The 19,028-nt window shown below is 45.7% G+C and overlaps 1 protein-coding gene across 4 annotated transcripts in view; it reads right to left on the bottom strand.

Moving 5' to 3' along the window:
* Nucleotides 1-9,313: 9,313 nt before the first annotated feature.
* DCAF12 (DDB1 and CUL4 associated factor 12) overlaps nt 9,314-19,028 on the bottom strand; it is a 45,598-nt gene continuing 35,883 nt past the window's right edge. For all 4 annotated transcript variants that reach the window (XM_053299786.1, XM_053299788.1, XM_053299787.1 and 1 more), the window contains 2 exons: nt 15,063-15,241; nt 9,314-14,615 (listed from right to left, as the gene is read on the bottom strand). In XM_053299786.1, coding sequence (XP_053155761.1) covers nt 14,457-14,615; nt 15,063-15,241 — 338 coding nt within the window. In that variant the 3' untranslated portion in view covers nt 9,314-14,456. The remainder of the gene's footprint in view (nt 14,616-15,062; nt 15,242-19,028) is intronic.

Here is a 19,028-nt window from a genome sequence, read left to right as displayed (position 1 = left end):
TGTCATGAAGAGAACTTAAATTTAAAACCGGAGTCAAATTTACATATTACCACCTGAGATCAGCTAGCCGGCTAGATAGACTCTGGGCTCCCCCTTCTTTTGAAGTCTATGGGTGTAAACTAGTTCTTACCCCATGGTCAGACCATGCGGCTGTGGGATTTATTTGTAATCTCTCTGAGGTAATTCCACATGGTAAGCCCTTGTGGCGATTACACCCCAAAATGTTAAGTGATGAATATCTCAAAGGTGTCCTTTTATCAGAACTGAGGCGACAGACCCCTTGGAGGCAGAAGATGATCTTTTGGGAGCCTGGGAGACACTTAAAAAGAGGGTGGGCTGCCGTACTAGGGCAGTGACCAGCCGGACAGATAAGATAGGGGTCAAAAATTATCAGAAAGCGATCACCCAACATCTGAGGATTGTTGATAAGATGAACAGGGGAGAAGCCTTCGACGTGGAATCATGCCGCCACTACAAAGAGACAATCAGGACATTTCAAAATGAGCTGCAGCACAGGCGTTTAGAAAATAAGCGGTATCGCTTCAAAGGGTCTGTACTTGAAAAAGGGGAGTGGGCAAAGGACAAGATACATGCATCTAGTTTGACATTCCAAGGCCTGCGATCGGATGGAAGTAGCCCACTAATGGCCGACCCCCACGATATGTTAAAGATCATGGCCCAGTTTTATACAAAATTGTATGCATTGAAGGATATTTCTGTAAAGGACATTCAATCCTATCTAGATAGGTTCTGCAGTCTGAATGAATATGGTCTCGGCTATTCCCTTACTGAGGTGGGGGGGAAAGCTCTTTGACCCATCCTGTAACGATAGAAGAGGTCAGAGCAGTTATCTCAGCGGGAAAGAACACATCGGCCCCGGGGCCTGATGGTCTGACATGGCCTTTCTATAAGATTTACGCAGACCAGCTACTACCAGTTTTAGTAAAATTATTTAATTTTGTCCTAGACAATGGGCGTTTAAATAGGTCCTTTGGGAACGGCCTCTTAATTTTTCCCCCCAAGAAAGGTGACACCACCTTTACCACAAAACTGGAGACCGATAACCCTCACAAATATCTATTACAGAATCTTTGCCAACATCCTAAATAATAGATTGGCGAAAGTGGCCCCTAAATTGGTCCACAGCTTGCAGACAAGCGCTATCTCGGGAAGAAAGATGACAGACTCATTGTGTCTGCTGAGAGAACTTTTTTACTCTATACAGAATGAAAGTTGGAAAGGTCACCTCCTCTTATTGGATCAAGTTAAGGCCTTTGACAAAGTGAACCACAATTATCTGTGGACATTGTTGAAAACTAAAGGTATACCACCCCTATTTGTTACTTGGATACAGCTGCTCTATACAAATGCAAAGGTGACACCACAGATTAATGGATGGCGGGGCGACCTGATCATTTTGCATTCGGGTGTCCGCCAAGGATGCCCACTGAGCCCATTACTTCATGTTTTTGCCCTGGATCCGATTCTGATCAGGATTCAGAGAGAACCCCATCTGCAAGGACTCTCGGTCTCTATCCCTCCGCCCTGCGAGATCTTCCCGGGAGGGAGGAGGAGGGAGAGTGATGGGATAGCCGAACCACCTGTCCACTCAGAACCGCATACTGAGTTTAGGGTAAAATTTGTAGCTCATGCCGATGACATTACATTGCTGTTATCGAATGAAAATGAAATCTCTGTAATACTAGACCTCTTCTGGGAATATGGCAAGATCTCGGGCTCAGAATTAAATGCTGACAAAAGTGTATTTGTTAAAATGGACCCCGGACACCAGCAACTCTCGTGCCTACCCATCTCTGAATGTAAAAGCGAAGGGGCCCCAGAGTCCAAACTGAAGTGGGTAGATACAGTAAACATTTTGGTGATTGAATATGGGATTAAGGAAAAAGTCGGGGGGGGGGGGGGGGAATTGGACAGATTGGGAAGAAAAAGTAATGCTTAAAATCACCATGTGGAAAAAATGGAGCCTTGCCATGTACCAGAAAACGGTTTACATCCGGACTTACCTGATACCCCCAGTGCGTAACCTGGCGGTAGTGTATCCTCCCCCGCTCAATCTCCTTCGGAGAGTTGAAAGCCAGATCTTCCGTCTAGTATGGCATACAGCGTCCTTCCCTTTGGCCCGTGCAGTAGCATTTAAGGAGGTTGAGTGGGGAGGCCTAGCCCTACCTGCCCTGCAACCCTATTTTGTAACTGAATTCATGTCCTACAATTTTGGAAACTGGGTTTTCGTGAATGTCCATAATATGTCCAACCTCCTGCAAAAAAACTGGGTCTCGCTTTTCGCTCTGCATTGGCACAAGTCAGCATGGGGCATAGCATGGTGGGGGAAAGGCTCTTTCAATGGTAATATCACACAAGTATTAAAAAGAGAACACCTGGACTACTTGAGAGATTTGTTATTCACACTTTAAAAATGGAAGGTTGAACCAGATCAATTGAAAGGATCCTCCTCAGTTAAGCAGCTAAGGAAAACAATTTATGGAGAGATTCTAGAAGTGGGTTTCTTAAAACCTGATTTAGAACGTAAACGCTACAAACACCGCACTTCACAGTACTTGTTGCAACCCGATCACCCTATCGCTCTCTTTAAGAAGAAAAAAGTCCCTTTCCATTTATGGGAAACAAGGTGGCGCTTATACCACCAAGTACTACCACTTAATGCGGCTAAGCCATGGCTCCCAGAGGACCAGCAAGAGTGCCCTAAAATCACTTGCAAACAGAAAGCTAGTAAGCTAGATAAAACATTCAGGGAAACCCACTCACATTTTTTAAAAGAGTGTGTGGTAGCCAAAAGAGTGTGGCAGGGAGTAAGCAAGCTGTTAGAGTGGCCTGATTTGGATAAACAGACTTGGGAAGAACTAACCTCAGGTTTGAGTGATAGAACCTCCTTTCGAGGTCCCAGAAAGAAACCTTCAAGGAAACGGGATGGAACGGGTGCCCTCATACTAGGGAATTTGAATGTTCCCCTTCTCGTAATCAGGTTAGTAAACCTGTATGTCATTTATGCAATGCTCTGCATAGGAATAGGGAGGGAAGACGTGACCAAGAGGTTCACGCAGATGAGACAGTAAATCTCTTCTGGAAAAGTTTGTATGGTTATGTGCAAAAAGACAAGAGTATCTCTTCTAAACAGCAATGGGACAAATTGTGGAAATGGACGTTGGACGTAACCCACGCACCCCCGCCATTACCTGATGTGCCTTGTAATCCCCCACCCCCGAGTTACAGTACTGCCTGCATATACTTCATAACCTTGTGGGTTTCCAAATCCTTGTGTGTAAATCTTTGTAGATATATCATGTACAAACAACCACTTTGTATATAATTGTGCTTTGGCAACGTACTGTATGCTTTGGTAGTTTGTTGGTTCAATAAAAAAAAGTCTTGTCCTATTTAAAAATAAATAAATCTTGTCCTATCTTGGAGAAGCCAGGCAGAGAACTTGAAACCTTCTGCTCTTCCCAGAGCGGCTTCATCCCCTGAGGGGAATATCTTGCAGTGCTCACACATCAAGTCTCCCATTCAGATGCAAGCAGGGCAGACCCTGCTTAGCTATGGGGACAAGTCATGCTTGCTACCACAAGACCAGCTCTCCTCTCCTTATCTTATCTTAGGGATTTCCTATGAAGTTGTTGTGTCAAAAGGCATCACAGCTGCCCCTAGGTTCCTGATCACAGGTAAGGCCTATGTAGGTTTGGTTGGACAGCTAAGACAAACTTGGGAGCATTTGGAGTTGGAATCCAAAGGTGCTTGCAAATGAAACCACATTAAGTTCTCCATGATGCCACAGGCTTTCAAGTCACATATTACTGTGACTTGAAACCCTACAGATGGAGTGGTTTGGAAGCCTTTTTATTAAAGGAGTTCGGCAGATAAGATTACACTTGTTGCTTATGGCAGGGGTTCTCAAGCCTGGGTCCCAAGATGTTGTTGGACTACAACTCTCATCACAATACTGGGGTTGATGGGAGTTGTAGTCTAACAACATCTGGGGACCCAGGCTTGAGAACCCTGGCTCATGGCATAAGATGTTCCCTTCCTACTCCTGGTGCTGTATCGCAGCATGTTGCTCATTCAACTGTCAGAAGAAAATGAGTTGCACACCATTCATGCAACAAAATGGGATGGAAGAAAGCACCTGGAACCACAATATGAATACATTTTATTGAGATACCCACATGGAGATGCACAAATGTTTCTGCTCACCAGATTTCAACTCATACACCTTGCAAAGGCAGGGACAGGAGCAGAGGAAAACGCTCCTTCTGCACTTATGAGCTCACTGCACTACAAAACAAGGTCACAATAAAAAGACTAGGTTGTCAGGCTGCAAAGGCGATGATGATATTCAAGATGAAAATAGCATGGAGTGCAACCAGATTATGCATGGGATGGGGCCACTTTCCAGCTGAAGAGTTGCTGATTTTCCAACTAGAGTTTTCCAAAGAGCAAGAGGTCTGGTGCTGTCCTATTGCATCTGGGGAGCTGATTAAGGAACAGTATTGCAGCCAAATATTAACTGTCCATTTGAATCAGGAAACCTCAGATTTCTTCCTCTCTCTTACCTGCTCTTGAAAGCCATGCTCCATTTTGCAACAGCTGGAAGTGGGACCATGATGGCTTTTGTTGTGGCTTCCTTGCACTGCTGCATAATGGTAAATGTAGGTGCTAGAATCCCAACCATTAGGTTTTAAGCATTGCTGGAAACGTGTAGGGCCTGTTTCCAAGTTCTCTTCCATACAAAAAGATAGGGCTGTCTTGTGTGTCCCTTTAGCATCACACAGTGCTTAAGAAAAAAAGGTTTTGTGACCATTCACACTTAATATCATGAAATTAAACAAGAAGCTTTACCTGCTTGTATTATAACACACTTAAATGGGGGAGGGAGATAAATAGACATTTGAATTATCCTTGGTGATATCTGAGGCACATTTTGCATCACAATAATCTTGGTACATATTGCAACCTTCAGTGGAGCTGTACACACAGAACTCAATAAACCAACATGAACTGGTCTGCACTGCATTTGTAACCCTCCCCCTAGTAAAGAAATAGAACACTGATTCTTCCACAGGAAAAACATGTGTGTAGGGTCAGGGGTGGAGGACTCATAACAGATACCTGCAAAGGCTCTTGGTGCTTCCATAATCCTGTGTAGGATGGATCCAGTGCTTTTGTTCTGTACATGTTGTTAAAAGCTGGCAAGGGTGCCTCAGATCTTGTTGGGAAGGATAGTCATGGCGTTTGCCTCTCATGCTTTGGGGGTAACCCACCCAGAGTTATTTTAGACAAAGGCAGTGATGTAGTACCTCATTTGCATCTTCGCTTCCCTAAAGTTCGCCAACCTTCCGCAAGTCTCTTAACTTTCAAAAGCATCGTCCCATCATTCAGCCCACAGGACAAATGGTTAGGCGGTGTCTTCTGTTTTAGTAAAACCTACCCCTTTTCCATTTCAAAGCAGAACACCCTTCTTTCCCCTATAGAGATTTGCCACCTTTAATCATTGTGGGGAAAACTTCCTTAAAACATGACCAGGGCTGAACCCAGACCAACATATGAGCTCTTGACTCTGAAGCTGAAACACCACAAGTATTTCAGCAACAGTGGTTTCAGAGGGATGCCTGAGTTGTTCTGGTGTCAAGTCTGTACTGTGCCCACCATATATTTAGGGGATACCTACCCAATCTGAATTTCCCCACCAATACATATCCAACTCCAAACCCAGGGCTGGCTCCCTGTTCTTCTCCTGCACAGGGGCAATTACAGGCCTTGCAATCTGCAAACCACCACACATATTCCAAGCAAGGGCGTAGCTATAATTGAGCGAAAGGGTTCAAAGAACACCGGCCTCCAGCTCCACTCCTCCCTATTTTCTTCATTATCTCCCTCATTCTGGGGGGCCACCAGAGAGAGGGATGAACACAGGCCCCCTCTTCCCTAGCTATGCCCCCGATTCCAAGGTCTAGAACAATTAGTTTGGGGGTGCAAAGGGGTGGCAAAGAACATTATTATCTGAGCAAGGATTTTTGTGATGCTTTAAATACTGAAAGGTAAAGACATCATTCAGGTATTTACCTTATTAAGCAAGCTTCCTTGATATTTCAAAGTTCATTCAGAAAAGGGGCCAGATTTCCTTTGAGAAAATACTCTCTTTTTGGATTAGGCCAAACCTACCCGTTTGTGTTCTAGGCGAGTTTTATCTTCCAGTCCAAGACCATGTGGCAGGAATAACTGGGGTGGGGAGAGAGGTCAGGACCAGGCCAGCTGTAATCTGCGGAGGAGATGACCCTGCACCCCATCTGCACACGAGGTCTCACTCCGCTCAGTTCCTGGCCAGAAAGGAGCAGGTCAGTCTGGCTTCTGGGAGGCGGGAGGCATCAACCTACCTATCTTGCTGCACTGGCTTCTGCACTTGTTCTGCGATAAAGGTAAAGTGTGCCGTCAGGTCAGTTTCGACTCCTGGCACCCACAGAGCCCTGTGGTTGTCTTTGGTAGGATACAGGAGGGGTTGACCATTGCCTCCTCCCACAAAGTATGAGATGATGCTGCTGCCCGATATAGTACCAGTGGGGATTTGAACCCGGCAACCTTTTGCTTGTTAGTCAAGCATTTTCCCACTGCACCACTTAAGGTGGTTGTTCTAGGGTAAGCGTATTTAAATAATTGAGACCTATTAAAATAACAAATCCAACCACAATATCCAAATCCAGACCCTTGGCTGTATAGTTCCACTCTGGTGAATGAGGAGTGGAAAACACTTGAGTGGTGGTGGCACCCACTACCCCTATGAGTCATCCCTGACCCCGTGTTACAGCATTCCAAACAGAAGTGGGACAGCCATTGGGAAGGGGAAATGTAGCAGTTTCTCACACTGAGCAGGAGGTTGGATTACACCCTGCTAACTGAGCAAAGAGGCACCTTTTAAAAGTGGTTATTCTCTTTATTGAGCAGGGTGGGGGAGCAACTGACCATATCCAGCCCCAACACAGCATCCCTCCAGTGGCTGTTGCTGGTGTCTATCTTAAGTTTATTTATTTCTTAGATTGTGAGCCCTTTGGGGACAGGGAGAGATTTTATTTATTTCTATCTATATAAACCACTTTGGGAACTTTTGTTGAAAAGAGGCATATATAAATATTAATCATATTCATATATTAAGACTTCCAAGATCCCTTCCAGCTCTAAATTTCTATGATTCTATGCTCCCATGCCACAAAGCAATCACTTCTGAAGAGGTAATATTTCCTGTGCATCCAGTGTAGCACAACTACGAGCAGCCCGGTCTCACACAAACATATTCTTTGGAAACCTGGGAACAATTTATAAAGCATTGTGGCTGTACCCACCAAGTTCTACTTGGAAACCGATGGCAACAGAGATCGACTGCCTAGCATGGCGATCAAAAACCAACGTTGTACTCAAAATGAAATTCACTGCAGGGTGGGAGGGTAGGAGTAACTCTGGGACTTCACCTCTTGGCACATTGGCTTGAGAAGTCTCACAGCCATATTCAGAGGTCCTCCTAAAAGCACAGCAGCCCGGACCAGATTAACAGGGGAGCCAGAGCAGTGGGCTTGGCTTGATGGTGCAATGATTTTCCAATTAACGACACCACAACAACATGGAAGTTTCTTGTACGGCTGTGCTAGTGTTTTCCTTCAACACAAGCCTAGGAAACAGTACCAAACAGGTGATGAAGTGACACCTTTGTTCTTCTGATAAGCTGCCAGTGGAGGGATGGGCAGGAGGAAGCAGAGCAGCCACCAACACCCACTGGGAGTGGATATTTATTAGGGGAGGATACAGGAAGAACAGGTGGTAGCAATCTGGACTGAAGCCAAGAGCAATCACTGCCCTGTACGTAGAAACTATGAGATAGGTATAAGAAGCTTCAGCAGAGATAGGCAGCTGATAAGGGTCACCTAAAGGAGGGGTCATCGAGTGCGGCTTGCCAAAGCTTTTGTGAAATCTGGAGCCAACTCTGAGTGGCATCCTACAGGATGAGCACATTTCAAACGAAAACATGCTCGAGTAGAGAGCAAGGACAGCACAAGATATTTTGGGACTCTAAGCAACTGCAATAAAACAATCCAAAGTTCTTTGAAGCATCTTTAAGCTTTAAGCGGGGTTTGGATGACTTCATGGAGGAGAGGTCTATCAATGGCTACTAGGCAGAGGGCTGTGGGCCACCTCCAGCCTCAAGGGCAGGGTGCCTCTGAGTACCAGTTGCAGGGGAGTAATGGCAGGAGAGAGGGCACACCCTCAACTCCTGTCTGTGGCTTCCAGCGGCATCTGGTGGGCCACTGTGTGTGAAACAGGATGCTGGACTAGATGGGCCATGGGCCTGTTCCAGCAGGGCTGTTCTTATGTTCTTATCTCTCTGCAATGTTCCAAAGGACACTTCTTGGATTGTCTGCACCTGTCACTTAGAGACCGTTAAGGAAGGGTGGGATAAGCCCAGCAACTATTTCATTTTATTTATATCTATGTAAACTGCTTTGGGAGCTTTTGTTGAAAAGCGGTATATAAATATTTGTCGTATTCATTTTAAAGGAAGGAATGCTTATGGGCATCCACTGCCAGTGAGATGGACGGGAGATCAGTGTACTTAGCAGCACCGAATGAGCATGCCCAAGACCTGTTGTTGTTAACTTATTAAACAGCCCATCATCACAGAAGCCCTTACCAGTCATAGCCAAGCTGAATAATTTTCAAGATCTAAAGGCAGCACAATATCCCCATGGCATATGCCCCAATGCAATGGTGTCCTGTCTAGGTGACCATTGGTTTTAGGATCAAGTCCTAAACACACCCCAGGAATCAGAAGCCATTTTACTTTCTTGCATCCCCTCCCTGCATTTAGTCTTTTTAAAAAAACAGCAGGACTTTCAAATTCTGTATTTTGCACATGCCAAAATACCAGCTCTTCATGTCATCTACAGACTTTCTTTATATTGCAAACTGCATGCAATATATTAAATGCTCCATTTTCCAATTAAGCATGTCAATAGGCACATTTTTGATAGTTTTTATTCTTTCCCGCCCCCCTTTCAGTTCATGAAAGTGCAGACGATCAAGGATCAGGCTCTACCAAAGTCAGAGAATACCTTACTTTCCCAATTTTAAAAGCTTTGGGGAAAATAAAGCACTCCATGCTGGAGTATCAGCTCAATCACCACCTGTTTGGGGAAAAATGCTGAGCAGTTTGCAAATCACCATCTAGAAATAAAGAAGTTCTGCGCCTCTTTGACATGTCAGACACAACAGTGGAAAAACTTGCACTCAAGACAAATCCACACAGTTGATTTTATACACCACACTCCTGAACATCAAATGGAAAAGAAAAAAAAATAGTTACAATTCACTGAACAGGCTGGTTGCAGCTTAGAACGTGTCATTTATATATAGATATAGAGATATATATAGAAAAAAGACAAAACGAGTATCTGGTTCAAAGACGGTGACAAACAGCAAATCCTGTTTTAGGCAGTTTTACAAAGATCAAGGTACCGTAGAAGAAAGGCACGTTAACCTCTGATTGGTCCTGTGTGTTGTTATTTGGATGAAGATTGTATTAACATATAACCCTGAGACTGTGGGAGGCTATGAATCAGAGGAAACCCGGTGCATGGCCTGATTTTTAAAAGTACAAGTTGAAATGAGGCTTGGAATCCAGCACCCGTTCCCTTTGACCTCAGGGAACTGAAGGAAGACACACTCCCACAAGTGCACTGCTTAAAGGAGGGCAGAGACAAGGAGATGCAGAGATGTTTACTCCTCAAGAGCACCTCTCGCCTTCTGCCCAGCTGTTTCACACAGTACTTTTGAAATTGTGTATCTAAAATGGTTTAGGCATACGCCTAAAAATGTGGCACACAAATGCTACAAGGACACTGACCGATTGTTTCTTACTGGCCAGGGATCCAGGACTGGCTGAGGCTCCCCTGCGGCTGCATGCACGATCGTCAAGAATAGGGTTTGCACGCATAGTGTGTGAAACAGCCCTCCCCGCTTCTGCACATAGTATGACATCTATTGCAATGAAATGAGGCTATGAAGTTGGTATGTAGACCCGACAACTCCTTTTGTTGCTGAAAATGATGGGTGTGTTTTAACAACATTGCTGTAGTTTATGTATAATCACAACAGATGCTATACACACAGACACACATTTTGGTTTGTTTGTGAAAGAACCCCGCTGTCAATTAACTTTTAGTCCTTTCAAAATCAGGTCTCTGATCCTTGCTGAAAACTTACTAAAAGTGCCTTTGTATCTCTATCCCCCCCCATGAGATAGCATCCCATTTCCAAGGCCTCTGGCCATTTTGGCTGGGGGGGGAGGATGATGGGGACTGTGGTCCAACAACATCTGGGGACTCGTGGTTGGGAACCCCTGCTCTAGACGTTCAATTGCTCCTCCACATCTGGGGATCAATGGCACCAAGTCATATGTTCAGAATAAGTTGACTGTCCTGCTGCTGCAAGGTTTGCTGCTGCCCACTTGCTGGGATGCTTGAGCAAGATGGTATGTTAGTAACTTCTCTTGGGCAGAAATATGTGAGCCCACTGTCTTTTGCACAGACAGACAGCACCCTCTGTTACTTGTGGAAAGGGAACCTAGGACAACCACAACTTTTAGGATATATGGAGGGAGGCCAGACCAGAAAGCAACCACAATGACTTAAGGCCCAAACACATTGAGAGATCTTTTAGCACTGGAGTTAAATTTAAAACAATCTAAAAACCTATCTTGGAATACTTGGTTTACTTGTAGTCTAATTTTAAAAGGAGCTGGTTACTCTGATTTCTTAGTTTTATTGTTTTGATCTCATGCTTTTTGTGTGTGTGTCTTTACATGTCTTGCTGCTTAGAATGTTTCAGCAGATGGGCAGTGTCTAAATGGAGAAGATAAAATATGACTCTGGGAGCAAATTGTTGCTGCCTCAATGTCACTGCTGCAAACAAAGCCAGGGGTCTTGTTTGCAAGTCCTGCAGGGATTTCCATGTCAAGTTATGACAGAGACTCCGTGTGTTAAACTCTCCCCCCACCGCAGAGGTGAGCATGTTCCCAAATCCTATTAACCTAACCTATTAACCTATTAGGTTACAGCCGTGATCCATCAACACGGATCTAGGCCTGGCATGAAAAGGAAAGGACTCCAAATGATTTGTTTCCAACTGATCTCAGATGTGCATTTCAGGGACATCTCAGAAAATACCTTCTGCCATGAGCATTTTCCTCTGATTAAGAACAGGCTTAGTTATTGCTGAAGAGGTCCCTACGCAGTTGCTGGTCAGGAATCTAATCTACCCACAGGCCTTTCCTGAAAAAGGCCACTGAGCTGATCAACTCAAGAAATCTTTTCGCACCTGTGTTCCTACCATAGCATAATGGTAGAGCCCTCCTAACAAGAAGTGTTTTTTGTTTCTAAGCCAGTCACTGGTCCAATGCAGCTTCCCAGCAGCAAAGCTGACTGCCCTTCCCAAGAGACTCCCCCAGGGTCCTAGCAGGGGCCCATCCCTTCTGACTGGCAGCATCTCCTCACCATCTCAGCTCCGCTACTCACCATCCTTTCAACGGGAGATCCCAGCGACTGAATCTCAGACTCCCTGCATGCAGCAATGCACATGCTTCATGATTTAGCTATGAATCTCGGCCACTTTGACTGCAATCCCATCCCCACTTGAGAGAAAGCCCTATGGGCCTTAGTGGAATTTTCTTCAGAGAAAAAAATGGAGGAGATTGGGTTCCTGATTCTGAGACCCTATCAAGGGCCACCTCACACTCTATGGCTTTAATGGGCACAAACTATTTGATAGGTAACATGTAACACTGCCCCATGCCCATGTATTCCCACATGCACCTCACAAATACACAGGCCCAGGAGCTGGTATTGCCTGCAGCACTGCACTGCATGGATATGCACGGGCAAGTATACATTTGCTGTTGTGTAATTTGCAAGGCAGACTTGCAGAGTTGTAGGTTTAGAGCCCAAATTAGTGAAGATGCCAACACCTGACATCACAAATGCTTTTAAATGGTCCGACCTCCCTGGCATGGGAAACACTTCCAAGTTTGCTCACTGGCAGGCACGGGAGCAGGTCATGTCAAAATGGATATGCTTTTGCCAAGCCAAAGAGAGGGGTGGGAGCAGGGCTTGTGCTGGGAGGCAGGTTTGATGCTTGGCCACTCGCCAAAAGAGCAGCAGAATACCAGCTACATGTAAACAGCCATCAGCTGCATTATGACATGGGAAGCCTGCTCCACTCCCCTGCCCCTACTAAGGCGATTTGCGTTGAGAGAAAACAGACCCTGGTGCTCTGCACAAGTCACTCTCCTGGGCTGGAAAGGAGCAAGACCAAACATGTGATCATGACCTGGTGAGTGGAAGGCCATAACACTGCTGCGTCTCTGCACTGGAGCTTCCAATGGAAACCACTATTAGAAGACCAAGCCAGAGCAGCAGTCATACAAAGGTGATGCAGCAGGCAGCCTCTGCTGGGGCGGTGGGGGGCGGGGTTTGATATTCTGGGCTCACAGGCACCGTAGCAGGCCCTGGCAGATGGTGGGGGACTGCTTGGCCAATATGAATGCCAGCCAAGTCAACCAAACACAGGGCTTAAGCTCCAGCTTGTCCTGGCCCACAGTTTTCCTGGAGGCTCAATGGGAGCTGCCCCTTGTATGTGTTGGATTTTTTGGATTTTTTGCCACAGCACCAGCTGCTGTGTTGCAAAACTTGATCATTGGATGGTCCAACACCAAGAATTAGAGTTGACAGGACACAGCTGCTACACAGCCTCCACTCTTTTCAATGGAGACTTCAACCTCCTCCATGCAAGCGATAACTGCTGGAGGTCACCTAAACTCATCCTTAGGTACCAGTTCTCTGTGTTTTCTTGAAAGATTATACATAGTTGGCACAAACAAACTAACAACAGTTGAAGACTGTATGAGAAATACTTTAGAACTGCACTGAGCAGACCCGCTCAGACAATCCAACAAGCCATGATTTGATGGATCCTGAGTGCGGCAGGAATGAAGCACAGAGCCAGCAAGCCCCTTCCTCTGCACTTCCCTTTCCTCCTCTCCTTGGTGTGGAGCTGCAGCAACAATCCTGGTTAGTTGCTCAGCTTCACGTGTCATAAGGAATGCAGAAGTTGTGGTTTACAAACCAAGATCAAATCTGCAGTATATCGGCAAGTGTTTCCAACGGCAAATTGCTTAACAAGAGCACCAAAAAAGGGGGGGGGGTTTCTCCCCTTCTCCTCTATTAGGCTGCCAAAATGAAGAAAGCTTGGAGGAAAACTAGGAGTGGATTTCTTGAGGGAAGGACTGTGAGCTCAGTTCTGAGGCTGAACACAAATTCCCAGCTGAGAATGCGGCTCAGAGATGTTCTCTCCCTCAACTCTCGGCGCATGTCTGCACCCCCTCCGCCCATCATGCTGTTGATCTTCCACTGATCCTGCATATCCTCCACCCACCATTCTGTACCGATCTTAACAGATGGACCTGGGGTTCCAGGTAGGTCTTGCAAGTTTGAAGACTACCCAGCCCTGGAGTAGAGCATGGATATTCACCAAACCAGCCTTGCTTCACCAGCAAACCTCATACGCACCCCTCCCCCATCAAGTTGCCTGTGCCCCATTACGTACACTACTTGCACTGTGTTCTCATCAGCCACTTGTGCCCCCACACCGATGCCAGCTTTCAGGTGGAAAGAGAGAACAAGACAGGCAATCCAGATGGAAATGAAGCAATAGGCCTCATCTACAGGCCACACGTGACACAAGAGCATCATTAAACTTGTACTTTTAAAGATCACATGAAGTCAGATGCAAGCTGGGCTTTGTGGATAGTAGTGTCTCTCATTATATAAATACTTTTTAAATTTCCCCCCCATTTTAATTACAAGTAGCTTTTATTCCAGGTAATGTGGCCGACAAAGTACCTGTACACACACACGCCTACACACACATACACTCGTACACACACACACAGCCCCTGGGCTTTCACAGAAAGCTTGGCAGCAGCCGATCTAAATGGAGGATTCCCACCTCACAGCAAAGTAAGGGGAAGGAGGGAACACATATGGTGGGTTAGCCTAAGCTTGGGGCCAAGACTCAGTCATTTTCAGGAAATGCAGTGGGGGGTGGTTGTTTAAAAACCCATCATAGAAAGATCCAAGGAGGTTAAAATAAAAAGACCAAAACAACAACAAAAAAGCTGTTAAAAATGTACAAAACTGCTCGGAGACCGACTGACATTGCTCCCCCTCCAAAAAAATAAAATAAAATAAAGTTAACCCCAAGTTGCAAAGCTAGAAGAGAACAATATCAACACACAATTCCTTTGTTTGTTTTTTAACCAAAAAAGGGTGTGGGGACAAAAAAAGAAAAAAGAAATCGCACTCGAGATCCTCATTTGGAAAAAGTTATTAGCTCCAGAGACCAGCATAATTCCCGTGGAGTCCAGATGGAAGGGGTCCTCCTGCCACAAAGAGTTTCGTGCCAGACGAGTCGTAGCAGTGGGTGTAAACAGCATTTGGGAAGAAGCTGATGTCTGAAAAGTAATTCCGCCAGGTTTCGTCATGATTCTGTCAAAAGAAAGTTCATATGAGTTGGACAGTCAAGCCCTTCCCTGCCACTGTCCTGCATTTTGGAATCCCCAGCAACGTCTCTTGCACCATCAATAAAAGGAATGAGCGTTGCTGGCTGCAACAGTATGGAAAACCTCCCCTTGGAAATCTGTATTTTTACAAGGCAAGCACTGCAAAAGGCTATGATGCTGGGGCAAGACGCTGAACATCGGAGACAGCACTGCAGCTGAAGTGTATCGACAGCCAACTGCAAAGCCCAGGGCCGCTTCCTTGAGAGAGGAACAGAGCAAGGCTATCCAATAGCCAATACCCTTTCTGCAGTTCCCTGCCGGAACAGTGGACACCTTGTTCCTCCTTCTCTCAAGAGGGTCTACATTGCCAGGAGCAGAGCGTTAATCACTACCTTTTAGGAAACCTCTGTGGCATGCCTGCCTCTCTACTTACCAGCCAACCTTTGCCAGTCGACAGTTTGAGAATTTCGCTTCCTCCTGATCTCAGTCCACAGCAACTGTGGGGTGGCTTCTCATCCAGGAACCTCTGAGCTCGGATGTCGTAGAACAGCAAGGAGCCTTGTCCTGTCCCCACGGTGATGATGTGCTCATAGAAGCTCACAGAGCGTATACCTGTCATGGGAGAGGGACATTACTGCAACCAGAGGAAGGCAGAGTGCCTGCCCAGGATATGCAGAAAGCTGCTCTGTAGCTTTCCAAACACAGGAGCTTCTTTCATCGACCTCAATGGTCCCAAATACGAAAGAAAAGCTCGTGCCTTGAAATGGGTAGGCAATACTGCAGTGGAGTTCCTGTACACAGAGCTCCTTTGCACACAGGAGATTTTGGCTACTCTCAACTAAGCTAGTTAACGTCCAGAAGCATTTGTGCCCAACAAGCAAGGCCTGCTCAGTGCACACAGCCCAGCCACTAGGGTCAGGGGTTCTCAAACTTGAGTCCCCCAGATATTGCTGCTCTTCAACTCCCATGATCCCCAGCAACAACGGCCAATTCCAAAGGCCACTGTGGCTAGGGATTATGGGAGCTGAAGTCCAGCCATCTCTACAATAAGGAAATGGGATTTTGGTTCCGTGAAGCGGCTCTGCAGAAGATGCCGAGCAGCCAGCTGCTTACTATTCCCACGGCCAACATACTCAGCCCCCCAGGGCCCACAGATTCAGTGAACGCAGTTAACTGCCACATACGTCATCCCGCCTCCTCCAGGACTTGACTTTTTTTTTTTTTTTTAAACCAAGAGAAATCTCGGACTCCAGAAAGAGCTCTGGGGCCCATGCTGGGGGAGGTGGACCAAGTCAGGTCCTACAGATCCTTTTAGTTCTTTTGCCCCCAAGTAAAAGTTATGGAAGCCTTGGAATCTATAGAGGAGTAGAGTTGGCATGCATTTCCCTGCACAGAGTTGAACTGGGTACATTTCAAGAAACCATCACTGCAGTGCTTGCGTTTTGATCCACACTTGCACAAAAGGAAGGTGAAAATTTATAGGCTCATCTTGCAGCCCAGGCTGACCACATGTTTCGCAGTTTTTGGCTGCATTTGTCTGTAGAGTAGAGACTAGGTGGCTGTTTGGTCCCTGCCAATTCTAAAATGGAGGAAAAACCATTTGTGGTAAAACAAAATGAAACTGTACTAGCCTGGCATTCACGTGCCTCCAATAACAAGAAAAAGGCAATTGATTCTGCAAGTCACCAGTTTACAAGTTCAATCAAAAGAAGAACACACTGAACAGCTAAGGTCAAACAAACAAACAAACAAACAAACAAACAAGGACAAAAAGGTGGGGTGGGGATCCGGGGGGTGGAGATGGGGGGCTTGGCCTCCATTTCCCCAAGAAGAGAGCAACAACCTCCTACTCTGGGTTGTTGTGGCTCTGTTTGCCTTGTGTGCTCTTCAACCCCGAGTGTATGACCCCCCGCATGTGTATCTTGCTTTCTTGCCAAAGTCTCAAGGCAGCCAACATGAAATAATACAGAGCAACAATCAACAAGAACTTTTTAAAAAATGGAAAATAAAGCAGCTACCATTAAAAATAAATTCCAATTAAAATGGGGGAAGCTTTTTAAGATACTCTACAGTTGACTTCTGTTCAACTGTGACCAAGTTGCAGTCAGTCTGTAAGCATCTTGATAACAATGCAATGATAAGTAGAAGGCAGCAAGGATTTGTCAAGAATAAGTACTGCCAGACTAATCTTACCTCTCTCACTCTTTTTAAACAGGTTACTAAGTTTACCAATTGAACCCATTCTTATTTATATACTGTTTTTCAACTAAAAAGTTCTCAAAACTGTTTATATAGCAAAAGGATAAGAAGATGGTTTCCTATCCCTGATCTAAAAAGAAACACAAGGGAGACACCAGCCACCGCCACTGGAGAGATGCTGTTTTGGGGCTGAATAGGGAATATTGCTCCCTGCTAAATATGAAGAGAATCACCACTTTGGAAGGTGCCTCTTTGTGCCGTTAGTAGGAGAGTTTAGCAGATTGTGGGAATGCTGTGACTATACTTTATCTTAATTTCAGCAAAGCATTTGACAAAGTTCTCCCAGGATATTTTGGTTAGCAAGCTGGTTAAACACATCAGATGGATTCACTACTGGCTGGACAATCACACTGAAAGAGTGCGCAACCATGGCTCCTTATCAAGCTGGAGGAAAGTTTTGAGTTAAGTGCCACAAAGCTCTGTCTTCAGTTTGGTACTCTTCAGCATTTTTAATCAATGACTTTAGATGAAGCAGTGGAGGGTGTCCTAATTAAACATGCAGATGACACAGAACTGGAAGAGATAGCTAACACCTCAGAAAACAGGAATACAATTCAAAATGACCTTGATATAATAGAAAACTGGGCTGGAACAAAATTCAGACACAGATTCAGTTTGAATTTGCTTCAATTCGGTTGAAACAAAATTCTGGCTTGGCATTATTTCAAGTTCAAAGTATCTCAGGAGTGCAGTTGATCGCTACCTGAACATGAGGCAGCATAGGAATATAGGAACATAGGGAGCTGCCTTATATCAAGTCAGACCATTGGTCCATCTAGCTCAATACTGTCTACACAGACTGGCAGCGGCTTCGCCAAGGTTGCAGGCAGGAGTCTCTCTCAGCCCTATCTTGGAGAAGCCAGGGAGGGAACTTGGAGCCTTCTGCATGGAAGCAGGCAGGTGCTCTCCCCAGCACAGCCCCATTCCCTAAGGGGATTATTTGCAGTGTGATGCAGCTTCAAAAAAGACTAATGCAATATTGGCACCATTAACAGAACCATTGCTTCAAAACCACAAGGAGGAATAGTTCCACTCACCACCACGCCCAACTAGTCAGGGCTCAGTTGGAGTACTGAGTCCAGTTCTGGGTGGGTGCCACATCTGTCAAACACTTGAAGGGTGGTGTGACAGCTGCACCTCACTTGCAACACTTTCAGCTTCTTCCCTGTCTCACTTTCTAACCTTGTTCATCACTGCCATCACTTTCAACTTTTTTTTTAATACGTAGTAGCAGGTAAGGCATGGGAATGAACCATACAGAGACTGCTTTGAAAAGTTTAAAATTTAGTTCTTAAGAATGTAAGAACAGCCCTGCTGGATCAGGCCCAAGGCCCATCTAGTCCAGCATCCCGTTTTGCACAGTGGCCCACCAGATGCCACTGGAAGCCACAGGCAAGAGGTGAGGGCATGCCCTCTCTCCTGCTGTTACTCCCCCACAACTGGTACTCAGAGGCACCCCGCCCCCGAGGCGGGAGGTGGCCTACAGCCCTCCGACTAGTAGCCATCAAGAGACCTCTCCTCCATGAAATTATCCAAACCCCTCTTAAAGCCATCCAGGTTGCTGGCTGTCACCATATCTCGTGGCAGAGAACTCCACAAGTTGATTATGCGTTGTGTGAAAAAGTACTTCAGTTTGTTGGTCCTAGTTTTCCCGGCAAACAATTTCATGGGATGACCCCTGGGTCTAGTGTTATGGGAGAGGGAGAAGAATTTCTCTCTATCCACTTTCTCCACACCATGCATGCTTTATAGACCTCTATCATGTCCCCCTGCAGTCGTCTTTTTTCTAAACTAAATAGCCCCAGGTGTTGTAGCCTAGCCTCATAAGAAAGGTGCTCTAGGCCCTTGATCATCTCGGTTCCCCTCTTCTGCACCTTTTCCAGTTCTACAATGTCCTTTTTTAGATGTGGTGATCAGAATTGTACGCAGTACTCCAGGTGTGGCCGCACCATAGTTTTGTATAAGTGCATTATAATATTAGCAGTTTTATTTTAAATCCCCTTTCTAATGATCCTTGGCGTGGAATTGGACTTTTTCACAGCTGCCGCACATTGAGTCGACACTTTCAACGAGCTGTCCACCACAACCCCAAGATCCCTCTCCTGGTCAGTCACCGACAGCTCAGATCCCATCAGCATGT

This window comes from Hemicordylus capensis, chromosome 2 (assembly GCF_027244095.1).
Source record: "Hemicordylus capensis ecotype Gifberg chromosome 2, rHemCap1.1.pri, whole genome shotgun sequence".
NCBI lineage: Eukaryota > Metazoa > Chordata > Lepidosauria > Squamata > Cordylidae > Hemicordylus > Hemicordylus capensis.
Note: the sequence above shows the minus strand (reverse complement) of the source record. Positions and strands in the feature narration are given on the sequence as shown.